The following is a 17,706-nucleotide window of genomic DNA, read 5'->3' on the forward strand; positions in this document are numbered from 1 at the left end:
AGCAGATTCATGGAAAATTACATCGTTAATCAGCATTTCTGCCGCAACTAATTTACGAATGAGTCTGCATCAACTACATTAAAGAGAATCGCTTTATTTAAAGTGAATAAAATCCCCTACTTAATGGAGCTCAACATTAACTGAGCCGCAGCCACACACCTGACTCGTGTGTGCAGAGTAGGTGATGAACTGGGAAAGCAGGCAGTGGGTCAAACCACTGTGAGGAAGGGGAGGGGGAACTAAACTGTCTCTAAATGCATTTTTTGTGTTTGTTTTTTTTCTACTTACACAATTATTTAGGTATAAATACATATATTTTTCACAATTTTTTAAATAATTTTTTTGGGGGGGCAATCCTCGGATGGGGGGGGCATGTCTAGTCTAACTGAAGCAAGGTTTACAATACATTGGTTGTTCCAGAATCACTACGCAGGGAGTATATCACCATTATTCACAGAGGTCATCCAGGCCTTGATGCAACCAAACGCAGGGCACGGGGCATTGTATTCTGGCCTTCTTTAACCAAGGACATTGAAAAGGAGGTACTATTGTGCTCTATCTGTAACAGTATGAAACCCCATCAACAAAAAGAGCCTCTACACTTACATCACATCCCAGATCTCCCATGGTCAAGTGTGGCTACGGATATCTTTGAGTGGAATGGTCAACACTACCTCGCACTAGTTGACTCGTATTCGGGATGGTTCGAAATTGATCTGCTTCGTGACCTGTCCTCCAGTACAGTAATCACAAAACTCAAAAGGCACTTCTCTGTTCATGGGAGTCTGCACAATGTCTTTTCAGACAATGGTACCCAGTTTACAAGCCAACAGTTCAAAGACTTTTCTGCTGCTTGGGATTTTACACATACCACTAGTAGCCCTGGATATCCACAAGCTAACAGGCTAGCTGAGAGGGCAGTGCGGAGTGCAAAACATCTAATGGAGAAATCCAGGAGGGATGGCTCTGATTTCTCTCGACCTCAGAAATATTCCACGTGACCACACACTGGGTTCACCAGCAGAGAGATTAATGTCGAGACAGACACGCACATCTCTGCCAATCAGCAAGTCCATTCTGGTGCCAGCCTCAAAGAATAACCGTTGCTGTCAAGAATCAAATCTCAAAAAAGAGACATTGTCAAAAGACATACTATGACAAGTCCAGCAGACATCTCCGACCACTCTTACAAGGAGAGGTAGTGAGACTCGCAACGTCCAAAGGCCATGACCGAATCGGACTCGTCAAACATCTCTGTGATGAACCACGATCATATCTTGTGGAAATTGAAGGAAGAGTATACAGACGAAACCGGAAACATATCCTTCCTGTCGTGGAGCCACCACTGCAAAAGTTAGACCACAGCGATATGTCGCTTCCCTTTGTTCAGACCCCCTTTGCTGAATCTAAGCACAAATTCCCCACTCCAAATGAGGTCAAAGAACAACATACCCCACAAGGAATCGAGAAGAAACCACTGAATGAACATTCAACAAAAGTTCTTTCTAGAGCTCCATATGAGACCAGAGCAGGTCGCATTTGCAAACCAAACCCAAAGTACCTGGAATAAAAAAAGAGTAAATAGAGACTGAAAAGAAAGTTCTATAATTCAGTAACAAAATGTTTGATGTTAATATTATAACTGATGTTAAAATGTGAGTTAACAAATGTTGTGTTAATTGCTCTTTTTACTCTCAGCTCAAGTAATCTGTTGAATGCCTTTCCTAAAAAAAAAAAAAAACTTTGAGTTAACTGCAATATAAGAAATTGTTCATTAAGCAATAACTGTCAAAGTTAAAGAAGGAGGATGTAGAACATAGCTGGGTTCTGTAGCTTTAAATCTCAACAGACTAAGATCCTAAAGCTTGCTTATATGCATGCGTTGGTTGGTGCTACGGTGTTAAAGTTTGTATGTTGTATGTTAAACTCCTGCATGTCTCTTAATAAATATACTGTTGTTAAAAAGGATTTTTGCTTTGCCACTCGTCATTCAACAGTCTAGTCTAACTGAAGCAAGGTTTACAATACATCGACTTCAAAGATGGATGGTGTTGTGGAGCCGAGCTTAACAGCCTTCACAGTCCTACACAGTTTTAAGATTTCTCTGTACCCAACACACCTGACCCAGTGATAAAGGGCAGTCAGATTGAGGGGCTGATTCGGGTGGGTTAAGTTAGGAAACCTTGATAGCACAATTCAAAGAGCAGCTGCATTTTCCCTGGCTAGAAAACTGTCTGAGAGATCAATCATGTGTTCTAACTCACAAGGCTGGGTGAACATGACAAGACATGTGAGAAAGACATTAGGGGGGTCGTGTACACCATTAAAGAAAATGGCCTTTTCTACAGCAACTGCCTTTAAAGTTTGTGTACAGGCTTTGGGCAATTGTTATACCATTCTCTAATGGCTTAATGCATTAAGACCCTCATAGGGGTTCAGATACTAATCTATACACTATGCAAGAATATCAGGTTGGACATCTTAAGGTCACTTTAAGTGCCTGTAATACATTCAATTGTACTTCAAAATAATAAATGTATTATTTAGCACAAAAAATGAGCAAGCATAATCTCAGTGACTTTGATAAGAGCCAAATTGTGCTGGCTAGTCTTTTGGGTCGGAGACTCTCCAAGACGGCCGGCCTTGTACGGTGTTACTGGTCTGCAGTGGTTAGTACCAAAGAAAAGTGGTCCAAGGAAGGACAACTGGTGACCCGTCACCAAGATCATGGGTTCCCAAGGGTCACTGATGCACATGTGGCATGAAGACTAGCCTGTCTGGTCAGACATGTCACATTTTCTTTTATGCCTTCAGTCATGAAGACATCCAAGTGCATGTACATCGCTTACGAGAGGAAAAGATGGCATCAGGATGCACCATGGGAAGAACACAAGCCGGCACAGGCAGTGAAATGTTCAGCTGGGAAACCTTGAATCCTGGTATTCATGTGGATGTTACTTTGACACGTACCACCTACATTAAGATTACTGCAGACCAAGTACACCCCTTTAGAGCATATGTATTCCCTAACGTACTTTTTCAGCAGGATAATTTCAGTGCCCTGTCACCACCGTGCAATAGATGTTGAGAAAAATGACAAGTGCTAAAGATTTTGACTGAGCCTCCAAATTCAGCTGTGCTTGACAAAGATCTGATCCATATCCAATCCATGGAGGCTCCACCTCACACCTTACAGGATTTAAAGGATCTGCTTGGTGCCGAATACCACAGCACACATTCAAAGGTCTTATGGAGTCCATGCCTTGACAAGTCAGAGCTGTTTCTGGTGGCACAAGGAAGACTTATGCAATATGAGCAGGTGGTTTTAAGGATATGGCTGGTCAGTTGCATATACTGTAGGTGCTCGACAAACTAATTTAGCAGCAGAAAATTATGTTTAGCTGTAAATTCCTGAATACATATATTAACATTTAACACGATGCATTGGTATTTTACACAGCTGTATAAAGCATAAAGTCCATCTTTATTACAGGTATGAAATGTTGATGCTTACTTTTGTCGTCTGTGGATCAGTTCTGAGACTACGGTGGCCGAGAAGTGCAAAACAAATGAAAAAATCCAAAAACACAACAACCCGGAAACGGTAGGTATCGTTTTTGAATAGAATCTTACCAATCGTTGGACAAGACACCTGTCACTCAAGATATACAGGTATGGAATCTTATGTGTAATGTGTAAAGTTCTCTGTTTAAATATAAGAAAATAACAGAATTAATCCACAGTAATCCATTCCATCCATCCATTCCAACTTTTCCCTGTGGCAGACTGTTGAACTTCATGTATACCTTGAGTGACAGGTGTCTTGTCCAATGATCAGTACGTGTTCCAATCACAAACTATACCAACCTCTTCCGGGTTGCCGATCATTACCGATCATTGGACAAGACGACTGTCATTAAAGATATACAGGTGAATGAAAGGTGTCTCGTCCGATGATCGGTAAGCTTCCATTCACAAACTATACCAACCTCTTCCAGGTTGTCTGACTTGTTAATGTGTTTTCGGATTTGTTAATTTGTTTTCGGATTTGTTAATTTGTTTTCGGATTTGTTAATGTGTTTTTGGATTTGTTAATTTGTTTTGGGATTTGTTAATGTGTTTTTGGATTTGTTAATTTGTTTTTGCATTTGTTAATGTGTTTTTGGATTTGTTAATGTGTTTTTGGATTTGTTAATTTGTTTTGCACTTCTCAGCTACAGTACAGTATGAGACTCTGCTGATTTTCCTTATGCTTGCTAATCCCTGGCATTTAGACAGTAATGGTATAGGACCACTGCATTGCTGTTGTTGACTGCATTATGATGGAAAGATATTAGGAGCAGTGACTTTACAAACAAGACCAACTACGGCGATAAATGTCAAGACGATAATGTCAAATACTGTCATGTAAGGCAAATGGAGAGAGTAGGCAGGAATGATACAAAAGGTAACGCACATGAATGGAAAGATTCAAATAAATCAATTCAGAAATGTGAGCTTGGCAGATCTCCACACGGGTAGCCGACTCTTGGGTTGCGCTAAACGGCATACACACGAATAGGCAAATTTCGAAACAAACACGGCATTTAGCCTGTAATTGGATTCAAGAAACGAATCTGCTTTATCTGCTGTGTAAACAAGATCAAAGCAGCTACACATGGTGACAAAGTGTAATTTGTGCTGTGTTGCAGCGATGCACTAATGCTCTTACCAAGTCTCAGATATGGCCTCCCCTGAGGAATTGTAGGACTTAGAATGCACTTCACTATCGCTGAAGCACTGCTTCAGTTACTGCGCCATTCGTTTACTCTGCAGCATGTGAGTAAAAAACCCTGCAGGGTCCAATTTCTGGTTCTGTCCCAAGTGTATGTGTTCATCAGGACATCACAAAGTATGTAACACCAACCTCCCTTTGTTATCAGAGCGCAGCAGTAAATCATTACTGTTGCTGTAGAAACTGATTTTTCAGGAGCCTGTGGCTTTTTTGGCTTTTTTCCTGCACTCTTGCTATAGTGAAGCACTGAGGCGACTCACTAGTTTCCGCATTTTATACTAAATACTGTGAGGAACTGCTGGATTACTCATCATCTTCAGTATGCGTTAGACTCAGAGCTAATATTCTCCAGAGAAAGCACGAGATAATCCTGTATTGTTGTCAGCGGTCTTTTTAAATGGTCTTAATCCGCACATTCATGAGCAGTTACTGGACTAAAGGACGTTGTAGCTGTGGGTGCCAGATTACTGCAAATAAAAGTTATTGATGATTTATTATTTATTACTGCAAATGTCACAGCTCCCCTTAATGAATTGGAATGTACTTGTGAAACTGTGAATTGTAAGCTGGTCTCAAGATAAATCACAATCACACACTGCTATGGAAGAAAATACAGGAAAATGGAAAAAATATTGTAACGTTTATAATTTTTAGAGGTCGATTTCTTACTGTTTCATCTTAAATTGTAGGAGCTTCTTATTGTCTAATCTTATTTTCTTATTACCTAATCATCCATTTATTCACTTTATTCTATTATCTAATCTTCCACTTAAGCAGTTACCGATTACCCAGTTTATCAGTTTATCACCTGACTGTTTATCTTTCCAAGGCTATTGTATAATCTATCTCCTGTTTTTCTGTGAACTGAAATGATTGCTTTAAAAATATTTTTATAATATTTCAATTCAGCTGGATTTCGACTGTAATTAAGATGCATAATTGTTGAGGATTTTTTTTAAACAACAATAAAACAGTAAAAGGGCAAGCAATGCATTTATTAAGTAATATAGGCCACTGTTACCAATATCCAGTCCTGTAAAAATACAGATTGCACTCTATTTATTATACATTCTAATAATAACCTTCACAGTAAGAAAGTTATTAATTTTTCATTATGAAAAAACTGCATGGCAACACGGCTTCCAGACGGCTACTAAAGATTAAGAAGGTCATTTTACAGTGTGCTTCATTAAAAATGTATTGTACCTCTGTATTAAGTTACTCTATAAATGTTGCAATCCGTTACGATGCCAACAGTTCTCCTAAAGTGAGATCCTTCACCAGTTACCTACACATCGTTTACAATTTTGATGTGGTTGGGAGAAAAGTTTTTAAAGTTGTGTTTGATTGGAACAAAGAAAGATATCATGAGTTACAGACCTCCTAAATAGACAAAATTTGATAATGTACTTCACCAGAGCCTGTGAAGCTTTTTGAAATCCTTTCTTGGTATTTAACTAGTAGGCCAGCAATTACACCACAGCATGTGTTCTTATCGGTGATGCACACTTGCTCCAGGGAGACAGAAATAGACAAAAGAAAGTACTAATTCTTTTTTGGTTAAAACATGACAAGATGCCATTACTTTTTTAACCTTAGACTTTGACAAAAGGGTTATTATAATGATAAGATTTAACATGGTGACACTGTATTTCAGTCTGTACTTAAGTGTTTAAGGTGATTACACTATTTATTGCTACAGTCAGACACAAAGGGACTCAGTCATCAGTCGACAAAGAGTCATTAGACCACTCATTTTTAATAAATAAATTAGCCAGCAACGTCCACCGACATGAGCAATAGCAATCGTTGCCACAAGATGTGGGTGTGTCCAGTGACGTGACAAAGTTGAGAAAAGTTGAACTTTATGCAAATATGGAGCAACCCGGGGGCGCACGTGGCTTAGTGGTTAGCACGTTTCGCCTCACACCTCCAGGGTTGGGGGTTCGATTCCCGCCTCCACCTTGTGTGTGTGGAGTTTGCATGTTCTCCCCGTGCCTCGGGGGCTTCCTCCGGGTACTCCGGTTTCCTCCCCCGGTCCAAAGACATGCATGGTAGGTTGATTGGTATCTCTGGAAAATTGTCCGTAGTGTGTGATTGTGTGAGTGAATGAGAGAGTGTGTGTGTGCCCTGTGATGGGTTGGCACTCCGTCCAAGGTGTATCCTGCCTTGATGCCCAATGACGCCTGAGATAGGCACAGGCTCCCCGTGACCCGAGGTAGTAGAAAATGAGAGAGTGGAGCAACCCGGTATAGCGACTACTCGTAGGAGTAAAGACAGAACAGTGCACGTGATCGGTGGCAAAGATCACACACTGTTTCTCCTTCATGTCAAATTATATGATGCTGAGATATACTTGTACATTTTCTACACAAACACCAAATCTCTCTCCAGAATGTTTAATATTAGTGGTAAGAATACAGATTTATTTTCAAGCGCAATGCTAGTCGCACCACCCACTGATAAAGGTTATTACTATGGAAACCAGTAGCAGGAACTGAAGAACTGCAACTGGTGACCTACAACGGTAAAATTGTTACGTGTGAATGTAGATTAAGCCCGAAATCTGTGGTTTGCAAGGTTTGCTCCTACACTGAAGACCAGAGTGACTAAACAGTGTGCTGAGAGACCACCAATGCATCCAAAAATGTAGGTAATGGGGTGTAGAGTCAACATCTAATTACTCACTCTCACTCATTCATTTTCTACCGCTTATCCGAACTACCTCGGGCGTCATCGGGCATCAAGGCAGGATACACCCTGGACGGAGTGCCAACCCATCGCAGGGCACACACACTCTCATTCACTCACGCAATCACACACTACAGACAATTTTCCAGAGATGCCAATCAACCTACCATGCATGTCTTTGGACCGGAGGGAGGAAACCGGAGTACCCGGAGGAAACCCCCAAGGCACGGGGAGAACATGCAAACTCCACACACACAAGGTGGAGGTGGGAATCGAACCCCCAACCCTGGAGGTGTGAGGTGAACGTGCTAACCACTAAGCCACCGTGCCCCCAACATCTAATTAGTAAATGTGAATTACAATGAGCAGAGTATATAGGCTGAGTAAGCCTTCATAAGAGTAACAGGCATGAAGTGATGGCGGATGTGAAGATGTGGGCTTGGAGAACACTGCAAGTTTTCTGACATTATTACATAATTCCATATCAACACAAACAAACAAGAACACAAACAAACAAAAAACTACTTAATAAAAAAGAGCACATTTCTATAACTGTCTGTATACTGTACACCTACAAGATATCAATTTAGCGTGCACACAAAGGATTACCAAAGACAACCCTAGTGAATCATCCTTTCCTCCATTGAAACTGTGTTGCCTTTTGTGATTATATGATTTTATTTTAAGTTTTTATTTTCCTTGGCACCTCTTATGACATTTTGGAGGATGGAAAAGAAAACTTTTATTTGCAGCAACCTCTGACACAAACACCTCTGACTAAGCTTCACTGAAATCTATTTTCTTCCCATTTTACTTCTTTCAGATCTTGGATAAGTGTAGGCTGCTGAATGCTTTACTTTTTTGGCACAATAAATTCATACATTAGGGTATGTCATAAAATAGCCTGACACAAATCGTTTGTACGCAACTTAAATGAATAAGAGTCACAAAGTGCGGGGCGAGTAACTGATCCCCGATTTAGCACGTTTGGGTGTGTTAGGTTAGGGCTAAGGGTTATATGATAAACGTGAATGATCTGAGTGAGAAATTTTTGGTATAAGGAATGAATTAATATCAACTGAACACTCTTGAATGAAACTCCATGCACAATGTAGGTACAGTATGTGACTCCTACAATATTAAATACACCCTTTTTTGAAAGGTGGAATTAAAGATATTTTAAAAAACTACAACTGCTAAGCGACACCTACTGTAGTAAAACCCTGTGCGTGGTGTTTTTCAGTTTTCACACTCCATGAAATGTACAATATGTAACCCTGGGCTTGGGTTTCATTCAGTATATGTTTAAAAATAATGTGTAGTGCATTTTTCTTAAATTATGAGAATGTTGCTTAGTTATAAAAACCCCAATCACACCTAAATTACACAGCCAATGAGATGAACAAGAGTTTCCTGGGACACTTCAGCTCCGTGCTCATTCATATTCAGCACAGCATGACACAAGGGGAAAACCTCAAATGACACTCACTATGGTCATATAAAAGTAAAGTGTGTACAGGAGTGTGTAAAGTGTGTATAGAAGTAAATACTGTATGTAGTATTCTGTGCCTTCAGAGAACAGACGTCACTTGTATTTATCCAGAACGACCAGAAAAAAATCACTTATCTGAAGAGAAGGACTACGAAGAAGACTTCATTCATTCATTCATCTTCTACCACTTATCCGAACTACCTCGGGTCACGGGGAGCCTGTGCCTATCTCAGGCGTCATCGGGCATCAAGGCAGGATGCACCCTGGACGGAGTGCCAACACATCACAGGGCACACACACACACTCTCATTCACTCACACACTCACACACTACGGACAATTTTCCAGAGATGCCAATCAACCTACCATGCATGTCTTTGGACCAGGGGAGGAAACCGGAGTACACGGAGGAAACCCCCGAGGCACGGGGAGAACATGCAAACTCCACACACACAAGGCGGAGGCGGGAATCGAACCCCCAGCCCTGGAGGTGTGAGGCGAACGTGCTAACCACTAAGCCACCGTGCCCCCCACGAAGAAGACTTTATTTGTCATATATATGTTACAGAACACTGAAATTATTTTCATTATTATCTTTGGATATCCAGCTTGTTAAGAAGTTGGGGCCAAAGCACAGGGTCAGCCATGATATGGCACTCGAGGAGAATATGAGAACACCCAACCTTCTGATTAGTAACCCAGAGACTTGACCACTGAGAAATCACTGCATACAGTGGACTCAGACTGTCAGGAGATGGAGGGTGTAAGAAAAAATAAAAGAACAAAAATAAAAGGATCTCAATGGCATTATTCTTAATTTCTCTCCAAATGCTCTCCAAATTTAATCTCCAAATCTCTAACTCTCTCAATTCTTTTAAGCAGGTAAAGAAAATTCTCTTAACCAGGAAAACAAAATGTATTTTTACTTACATTTTACTTGCATGTTCTCTGGTTGTATTAAAAACCAATAAGGCAGACAAAAAAGGGCTAGAGAAGACGAGGTGGGCAAATAGTCAGGCGAACAGCAAACATGTATAAATTAAACAAGATGTGAGCGGTAAGCTAGCTAGGATAAAATCACAAATAGAGATAGGAAGAAAACATAGGCTTGGATTTGTCACAGACACAAGGAGCAGCGTGATAGCAAACCAGTGAGTAAAATTTATAATCAGGAACATGTAGCTCAACTGGAGGTCGTGTGATGATGTTGTGAGGTGGAGGTAATGAGCGTTGTATTATAACTTCATACTGTATATATTATAACTTCTAAAGTTGTGTTCAGATATGGTGAGACAGGTAGATATGATCAGAGTGTTGCTATTGATTTAGCTGCCAACTGAGTGCTGGGATTAACCGCTAAGCTAATGATAGTGTCAGGCATCTTAAAAAGCTGACCAAACGCACTTTTTCACATCTCGAGACGAACAGCTAGCATTAGATGAGATACGGACAGAAGCGAGCAGCCCAAAAGGTTTGTGCCCAACAGCACAAGCAGATTTCAGATCACTCCAGATTAGAGTGATCTGTTGAATAGATAGAAATGACACATAATCTTTACTCCACATGGTTGGAAGCCACAGGTTGGTAAACCCTTTATCACATAGCAACTGTGCAATGTTTAGAATGAAGCAAGTTCAACGGTGATCCTGTATATGTGGAGTCCAGCATGGTTCTAACACACCTACTAAACGCAACGGATCAAAACAAACATGGGGTTGACCAAAAATTTATGGTCATCTTTTACCAGGCAGTAATTGAGAGTTTAATCAGACACTGTATCACAGTATGGTTTGGGAATCTATCTGTGCAATCGAGATCAAAGATGACACGAATGATACATACTGCTTGGAAAATTATAGGAGTGAAAGAATTGACACCATTACAAACTATGTACGAACATGCCACTGTAAGACACGCTGAGAGGATTGTCTGTGATTTTTCCCATGTTTTGAATATGGAGTATGAGTTGTTGCCTTCTGGCAGGAGGTTCAGGGTTCCTCACTGCAGATTAAATAGATTTAAAAACTCTTTTATCCCAGCGTCGGTGAAGTTGTTAAATAGGGGAAGGACATAGTTGCTATTTTATGTATTCAATATCCTGTGAACTGTATCTGTCTAATGTATGTTCTGTATGATTGCAGCAGGGGTGATGGCCCAAGACAAATTTCCCTACTGGGGACAATAATAGTTTACCTTACCTTACATTACATTACATTACCTTACCTTACTTTACCTTACCTTACCTTACTGTACCTTACCTTACTTTACCTTACCTTACCTTACCTTACTGTACCTTACCTTACATTACATTACCTTACCTTACTTTACCTTACATTACCTTACCTTACTGTACCTTACCTTACATTACATTACCTTACCTTACTTTACCTTACTGTACCTTACCTTACATTACATTACCTTACCTTACCTTACCTTACCTTACTGTACCTTACCTTACTTTACTGTACCTTACATTACCTTACCTTACTTTACCTTACCTTACTTTACCTTACCTTACCTTACCTTACTTTACATTACCTTACCTTACCTTACCTTACATTACCTTACCTTACCTTACCTTACCTTACTTTACCTTACCTTACCTTACATTACATTACATTACATTACATTACCTTACCTTACCTTACATTACCTTACTTTACCTTACCTTACCTTACCTTACATTACATTACATTACATTACATTACCTTACCTTACCTTACCTTACCTTACCTTACCTTACCTTACCTTACTTTACCTTACCTTACCTTATGTTCGATGGTGAATATCACCAAATTGTGCTGCATTTCAGGCTTAAAGAACAGCAGGTCAGCACTGCTCTAAGGTCAGACATCTCAGGTAAAGTTTCACTGATATTCCACTGAACTCCTAATATCTGAACATCAAGAGATTGTAACAGAGATTTCATAGCAAAAATGGGATGTTTATACACAGAAATGCTAAAATGTACATTGTTCTCAAAAGACAGTAGATCTTCAGCCATTAGTGTTGATATTCGTTGAGAACGTTTAATATATATTTCCTGTCCAAAGTTTCTGTTTTTGGTTTCCAAAGCCTGTTGATTAGTTTTAAACCAATAAGACTATCATGGCTAATGAGTAATTGAAGCGTATGGGTATAATTTTATCAAGTGGCACACAGTTGAAAATGGTTCGAAAACATACAGACGTATTAAGTATTGTAAACCAACTAGGTTATAGCTCTCACGCTGTGTGACTGACATCTACTGACAAAAGCACATCTCAGAGCTGAAAAAAAAGAAGAGGCTGATGGTCGTTTTTCTCAGTTTAGTACATCATCCAAAGAGCATACAGGGAACTTTATAGATCTTTTTTTTATATATGGCGGTAAGCTAATCAAAAATGAATAAAAGTAATAAAGATTAGCTATAAATCATGTTTGCAACAATATCAAGGTTATCAGTATGATTTAAGTATTTAACTTTCATTATTAAGCCGAATGAAATAATTTTAATATAATTAAAAAAACATTTAGGGGGCACGGTGGCTTAGTGGTTAGCACGTTCGCCTCACACCTCCAGGGTTGGGGGTTCGATTCCCGCCTCCACCTTGTGTGTGTGGAGTTTGCATGTTCTCCCCGTGCCTCGGGGGTTTCCTCCGGGTACTCCGGTTTCCTCCCCTGGTCCAAAGACATGCATGGTAGGTTGATTGGCATCTCTGGAAAATTGTCCGTAGTGTGTGATTGTGTGAGTGAATAAGAGTGTGTGTGTGCCCTGCGATAGGTTGGCACTCCGTCCAGGGTGTATCCTGCCTTGATGCCCGATGAGGCCTGAGATAGGTAGTTCGGATAAGTGGTAGAAAATGAATGAATAAATAAAAAACATTTAAAAATCTGATTTAACCTTTATTATTACAAACATAAAGGATTATTTAAGGAAAAAATCTTAGCCTGTTGTGTCTAATTAAATTGAACTTAATTAAAAAAAAAACCTTTATCAAACTTTGCAGTTTGTCATGTTTTCTTATTCTCTAAGGGTGAGGCTCTTGGTTCTGTCCTGTCACTGATTTTTTCCCCCTGACTGTAATTACTATGACTATTTATAATATAGTGTTTAATTGTCTCATTGAGACCTTAGTTTCATTACATCTGAGATTATTGTTATATTCCTGATTTTAACTCCTAAGCTTTTATTCTTCTTCTGATTATGGATCGTTACATGTTAATGATGCTGTGCCAATGTTTTGATCTCTGCGATGGATTTTAATGTGTTTTTTGTTGTGTCCTCAGTAGAAATCCCACCAAACACCTTTACTTGATTTCTGCCTAAAACTTCCATGTTAAACTAAAGCAAATTCCAGGTGCAAACACCTAATGGTTAGAATGATAAATGTACAGTAAGGCAAGAAAAAAATAGGCTAAACAATTCCTTTAAGGTAACAAAGTTTCAGAAACCCCATGTACGTAAATGTGACCCATTGAGGTAATAGTTTATAAAGTGCATCCTGTGTGAATTGTGTTACAGGAAGAACATGCGTTGCCCAAGACCCTTCAATAAATAAGCATTTATTTTTCAAAATCATGCAAGTCCATTGTTGTGTTTGAGTTTCCTTTACAGGTTTAACACACAGTTATTTACTCACAACTCTGAACAGCACACTCAGTTGTAACAGATTATTTACCTATGAGATTTTTTCCCCCATGTTTGTTATCAAAATTCTTTACATGAGTAAAATTCCACTTTTATAGATTGGCTTGAGCCAATGTTGTCGTTATTGCAATGGTTTTCACATTATTTTGTGTGACGAATAAGAAAAGCGCTTTCTTCATGGTCAGTAGAACAGGTACAGAAAATAAATAATGCAATGATGGGTTTGAAGATGTGACATTATAATAATCAATACTTGATTAGATGATACACATGTCCAATAGTCAGATAGTAATATAAGCTTTAAATCCTGGGATGTAATGTGAGGTCATTCGTGTTAGAAATTGACTGACGTCCTGTTTAGAAGATCTCTGAGCATCACACAGTAGACTCAGATGAGCATCGCTTTAGCATTAGCGTAGTCCATTCAGATGGAGATGCGTGTTCCTACAGTGTCTTGAGGAAGCCTGGACCAAAGCGGCTCCTCGGCTAATGACAGTGGCTGGTAATACACAAGAAAGCCCACAACACTCGGGTAGCATAGAGATTTTGTAAATAACCTTAAACCTATAAAAGTGTCAGTGTGACCGTAGATAGTTTTGAGTCTTTTTAATTTTTCAAACGTTCGTCTTAAACTTGCATAATAAACATGCAAAAATGAAACATTTTTTTCTTAGATTTCTAGAATTTGTATATAAAGTTGTTAACTCTGCTGTTGCATAAATGCATTACCGAAGTTACTGAAAGGAAGAAAAAAAACAACAACAAAAAAACACACACACACACACACACACACATACAGAAATGCTGTAGTAAGGGTGAGGTGGGGCTGAAATGAAAACCTAACAGTAATCCTGACAGGTTACAAGCTCTCTCTTTCTTTTCTACCCAACACGAACCCCATGGCTTTATACTGAAGCACTTTATATGATCTTAGGCTGTGTTCACACCATGTGCTTTTTATACAGAACACTGACCATCTTTTGTGTTATGATATGAAGATAAAACATGACGGAGCAAATCTTTAGTTAATTTAATACCTTATTGTATTTAATACTCGGTAAATAGCTTTCATTCATTCATTCATTCCTAATCATTAACTCTTTTTGACCTGGCCAGTGGATCCAGAGGCTATAACCACCCTCTCTCACTCACTCCCACACACACACACACACACAAAGGGGCAATTTTGTGTAGCCAATTTTGTGTTTCCTGGGAGGTTAGAGAAAGTCCGCAAACAGTAGATAACTACCATTAGAGTTGTTTATGTTTAGCTAGTGCAGTGATAACCTACTGCTGACTAGTTAGCTGTATGTAAAGTCATATCATTGTTTAAGACAGGGTGATTTAACCCCTGACTTAGTGTCCTCAGTTCTGCCAAGGCAAACACATAAACATTAAATTATGGCCTATTTGTCATTCGGCTTTGCAACATGCCACGAGTAAGCAAAATGATTTCAGAGGCTGGCGTAGACAAGCAACGCTTTGTTGAATGAATAATTGTGAGTCAATGTGTGTTTGTTGTCACACAGCCAATAAGTACGTCCTTTTCGTTATTTATATTTCCCCTTTGCACAGTCTTTGATTTAATGAACGATTTGTGTTTTATGGCTGGTAAGCACGAGTAAGACATTTAAGGTGGCTCACATGCAAAAAGCCCTAATGTAGGCAATATACTGTAGATAACCAGGTGGGTGACTTCAGCTAATGTATCAGATCCACTATGCTGCCTCAGTTACTTACTTATCTAGATTTATCATTTATTATTATTATTATTATTATTATTATTATTATTATGAAATGTTACATTGGTATCTCAGCCGTTATCCAGGCAATGGTTGTGCCCTCTCACTTGGCTGTTTGCACTTGCCCCTGACCTGCAACCTGGTAGAGTGAAGGTTTATTCAGCACTTTTGCTGTCTGTGAAACCACACTGGCTGGTGGTTAGCGGTTGAGGGAAAGTGTGAACACATTGTGAACACAGCCTTACAAGTGTTTCTAATCACTACTCACTGTCATACATTTCCATTTGCTCTCTCTCCACACACACGCACACTCCTAATTATATACCTACACTAGCAGTGCATTGCGCCTATTGTAGCCCTCTTGACTTCCCTGTTTCTGCTTCTTTGTCTATCTATTCACCTCTCTCTCTCTTTGCTCCCTCTCTCTCTCTCTCGCAGCTTGCATAGCTCACCCTTTGCTTGGTAAGGCACTGTGTCCCTTCTGTTGTCCCTGGCTAATATCATGGTGCCTGTCTTTCTTTAGTATCCATCCATCCATCCATGTGCTCATCAGTCCATCCTGCCAAACAAATAAAGAGACCAGAATGTGTAAGATGACTTCCCTCCACCGTCTCTTCCTTTTACATCATCCGTCCACCTCTTGCTCTCCTCCTCATTTTTGTGCTCTCTCTCTCTCTCTCTTTCTTTTTTGCTCCTCTTTATGGATTTATTAAAGCAAATGTAGAATGGAGAAGCAATCAGACTCTCTTTTTCTTTTTCTCTCACTCTATCTCTCTCTCTGTGTCCCAGTAGCTTCTGGGAACAGTTCCACCATGTTAAAAATCTCAAACGCTTTCCAAAGTGTCCTCCTCCGCGTAAGTCCCAAAGAAACAAAGTCCAAGGGACTTGAGTCTTTACGTGTGTGTGTGTGTGTGTGTGTGTGTGTGTGTGTGTGTGTGTGAGTGTGTGTGTGTATATGTGTGTGTGTGTATCAGTTGAGCTGGTCCTCGTATTGTTTACGGAAGCAGTCTCCGGCCGGGAAAAATTCCCAGCAGCGTTCCTGGTACATTTTCCAAACGTAGGACTCCTGTAGCAGAACACAGAGGAAGTAATGAACGACTGGAATGAAACAGCATGATTAAGACTACACACAAACTGAGGACTACAAGTGATGACTTATTTAAGAATAGTGAAGAATCTGTTATAGAATGATTTTGAGGCTATTAATGAAGCTGTGTATAACTGAACTTTTTGTGTTATCCACGCATACAGAAGAACATTGCATGATGGTTAACAGCATAATCACAAAGAAAGGTACAGATTTGGAAGTACATTTTTTGATTGAGAAAGTGAGGTTAAAAAAAAGACTAGGAGAAAGAAAAGCAGTCATCATAGAAATCATAAAATAAGTAGATGCAACAATAGAGAGAACTGTATGATTGATAGCTGATGAACTGGGAGATTACCTGGCCTGTGTGCTCCGTTTCATCCTTATTTATGAGATACATCACAAAAAATCTGCAAAATAAATGAATAAATAAAAACCCATTAACATAAAAATCAGCACACTGCCTATCTGATAACCTGGGGAAAAAAATTAAATGTGAGAAGTTTAAGTCATGGAGGACAGTTTCCTGTTTCTGACTGACTGTTTCTTTCCTAATTGTTAAAAGAAAGTAAAGCATGAAATAAAGAAAGAAACTTTGGGAAATACTTTTTTTTTTTAAGGAAGATAATAGTGCAGTAGTGTACAGGTTCTGAAATCTACCATTCCTTTTATACCGTGTGTCATTTTTTACATTTATTAAGAGATCATATTTTGACCCATATACAGGTACATTTAATGTTGTTGGATGTCTGTAATTTAGTGCTTGTGATCAGATACATAACAGAAGCTAAATGATGTTCCCTCACCAACATCTCACATGTAAACCACCTCAGTAATTAATTAAGCAGAACTATTAGGTTTTAAAATCAACACCTTCTGACCAAGCAGAATCAATCATTCCACAGAACTTGAAAACTATATAAATTGTATATTTTCGCTCTCTCTCTCTCACTCATCTTCTACCGCTTATCCGAACTACCTCGGGTCACGGGGAGCCTGTGCCTATCTCAGGCGTCATCGGGCATCAAGGCAGGATACACCCTGGACGGAGTGCCAACCCATCGCAGGGCACACACACACACTCTCATTCACTCACGCAACCACACACTACGGACAATTTTCCAGAGATGCCAATCAACCTACCATGTATGTCTTTGGATCTCGCAAACTCCACACACACAAGGTGGAGGCAGGAATCGAACCCCAAACCTTGGAGGTGTGAGGCGAACGTGCTAACCACTAAGCCAACGTGCCCCCCTGCTAGCTATTCGTTTTTAGGAAAATCATTATA

At 39.6% G+C, this 17,706-nt stretch overlaps 1 protein-coding gene across 1 annotated transcript in view; it reads right to left on the reverse strand.

Annotated features, from left to right (window-relative positions):
* Positions 1 to 13,623: 13,623 nt before the first annotated feature.
* ryr2a (ryanodine receptor 2a (cardiac)) overlaps positions 13,624 to 17,706 on the reverse strand; it is a 160,332-nt gene continuing 156,249 nt past the window's right edge. The window contains exons 102-103 of the mRNA XM_060895086.1: positions 16,774 to 16,825; positions 13,624 to 16,394 (exon numbers count right to left, since the gene is read on the reverse strand). Coding sequence (XP_060751069.1) covers positions 16,299 to 16,394; positions 16,774 to 16,825 — 148 coding nt within the window. The 3' untranslated portion in view covers positions 13,624 to 16,298. The remainder of the gene's footprint in view (positions 16,395 to 16,773; positions 16,826 to 17,706) is intronic.

Source organism: Tachysurus vachellii, chromosome 2 (assembly GCF_030014155.1).
Source record: "Tachysurus vachellii isolate PV-2020 chromosome 2, HZAU_Pvac_v1, whole genome shotgun sequence".
NCBI classification, from domain to species: domain Eukaryota; kingdom Metazoa; phylum Chordata; class Actinopteri; order Siluriformes; family Bagridae; genus Tachysurus; species Tachysurus vachellii.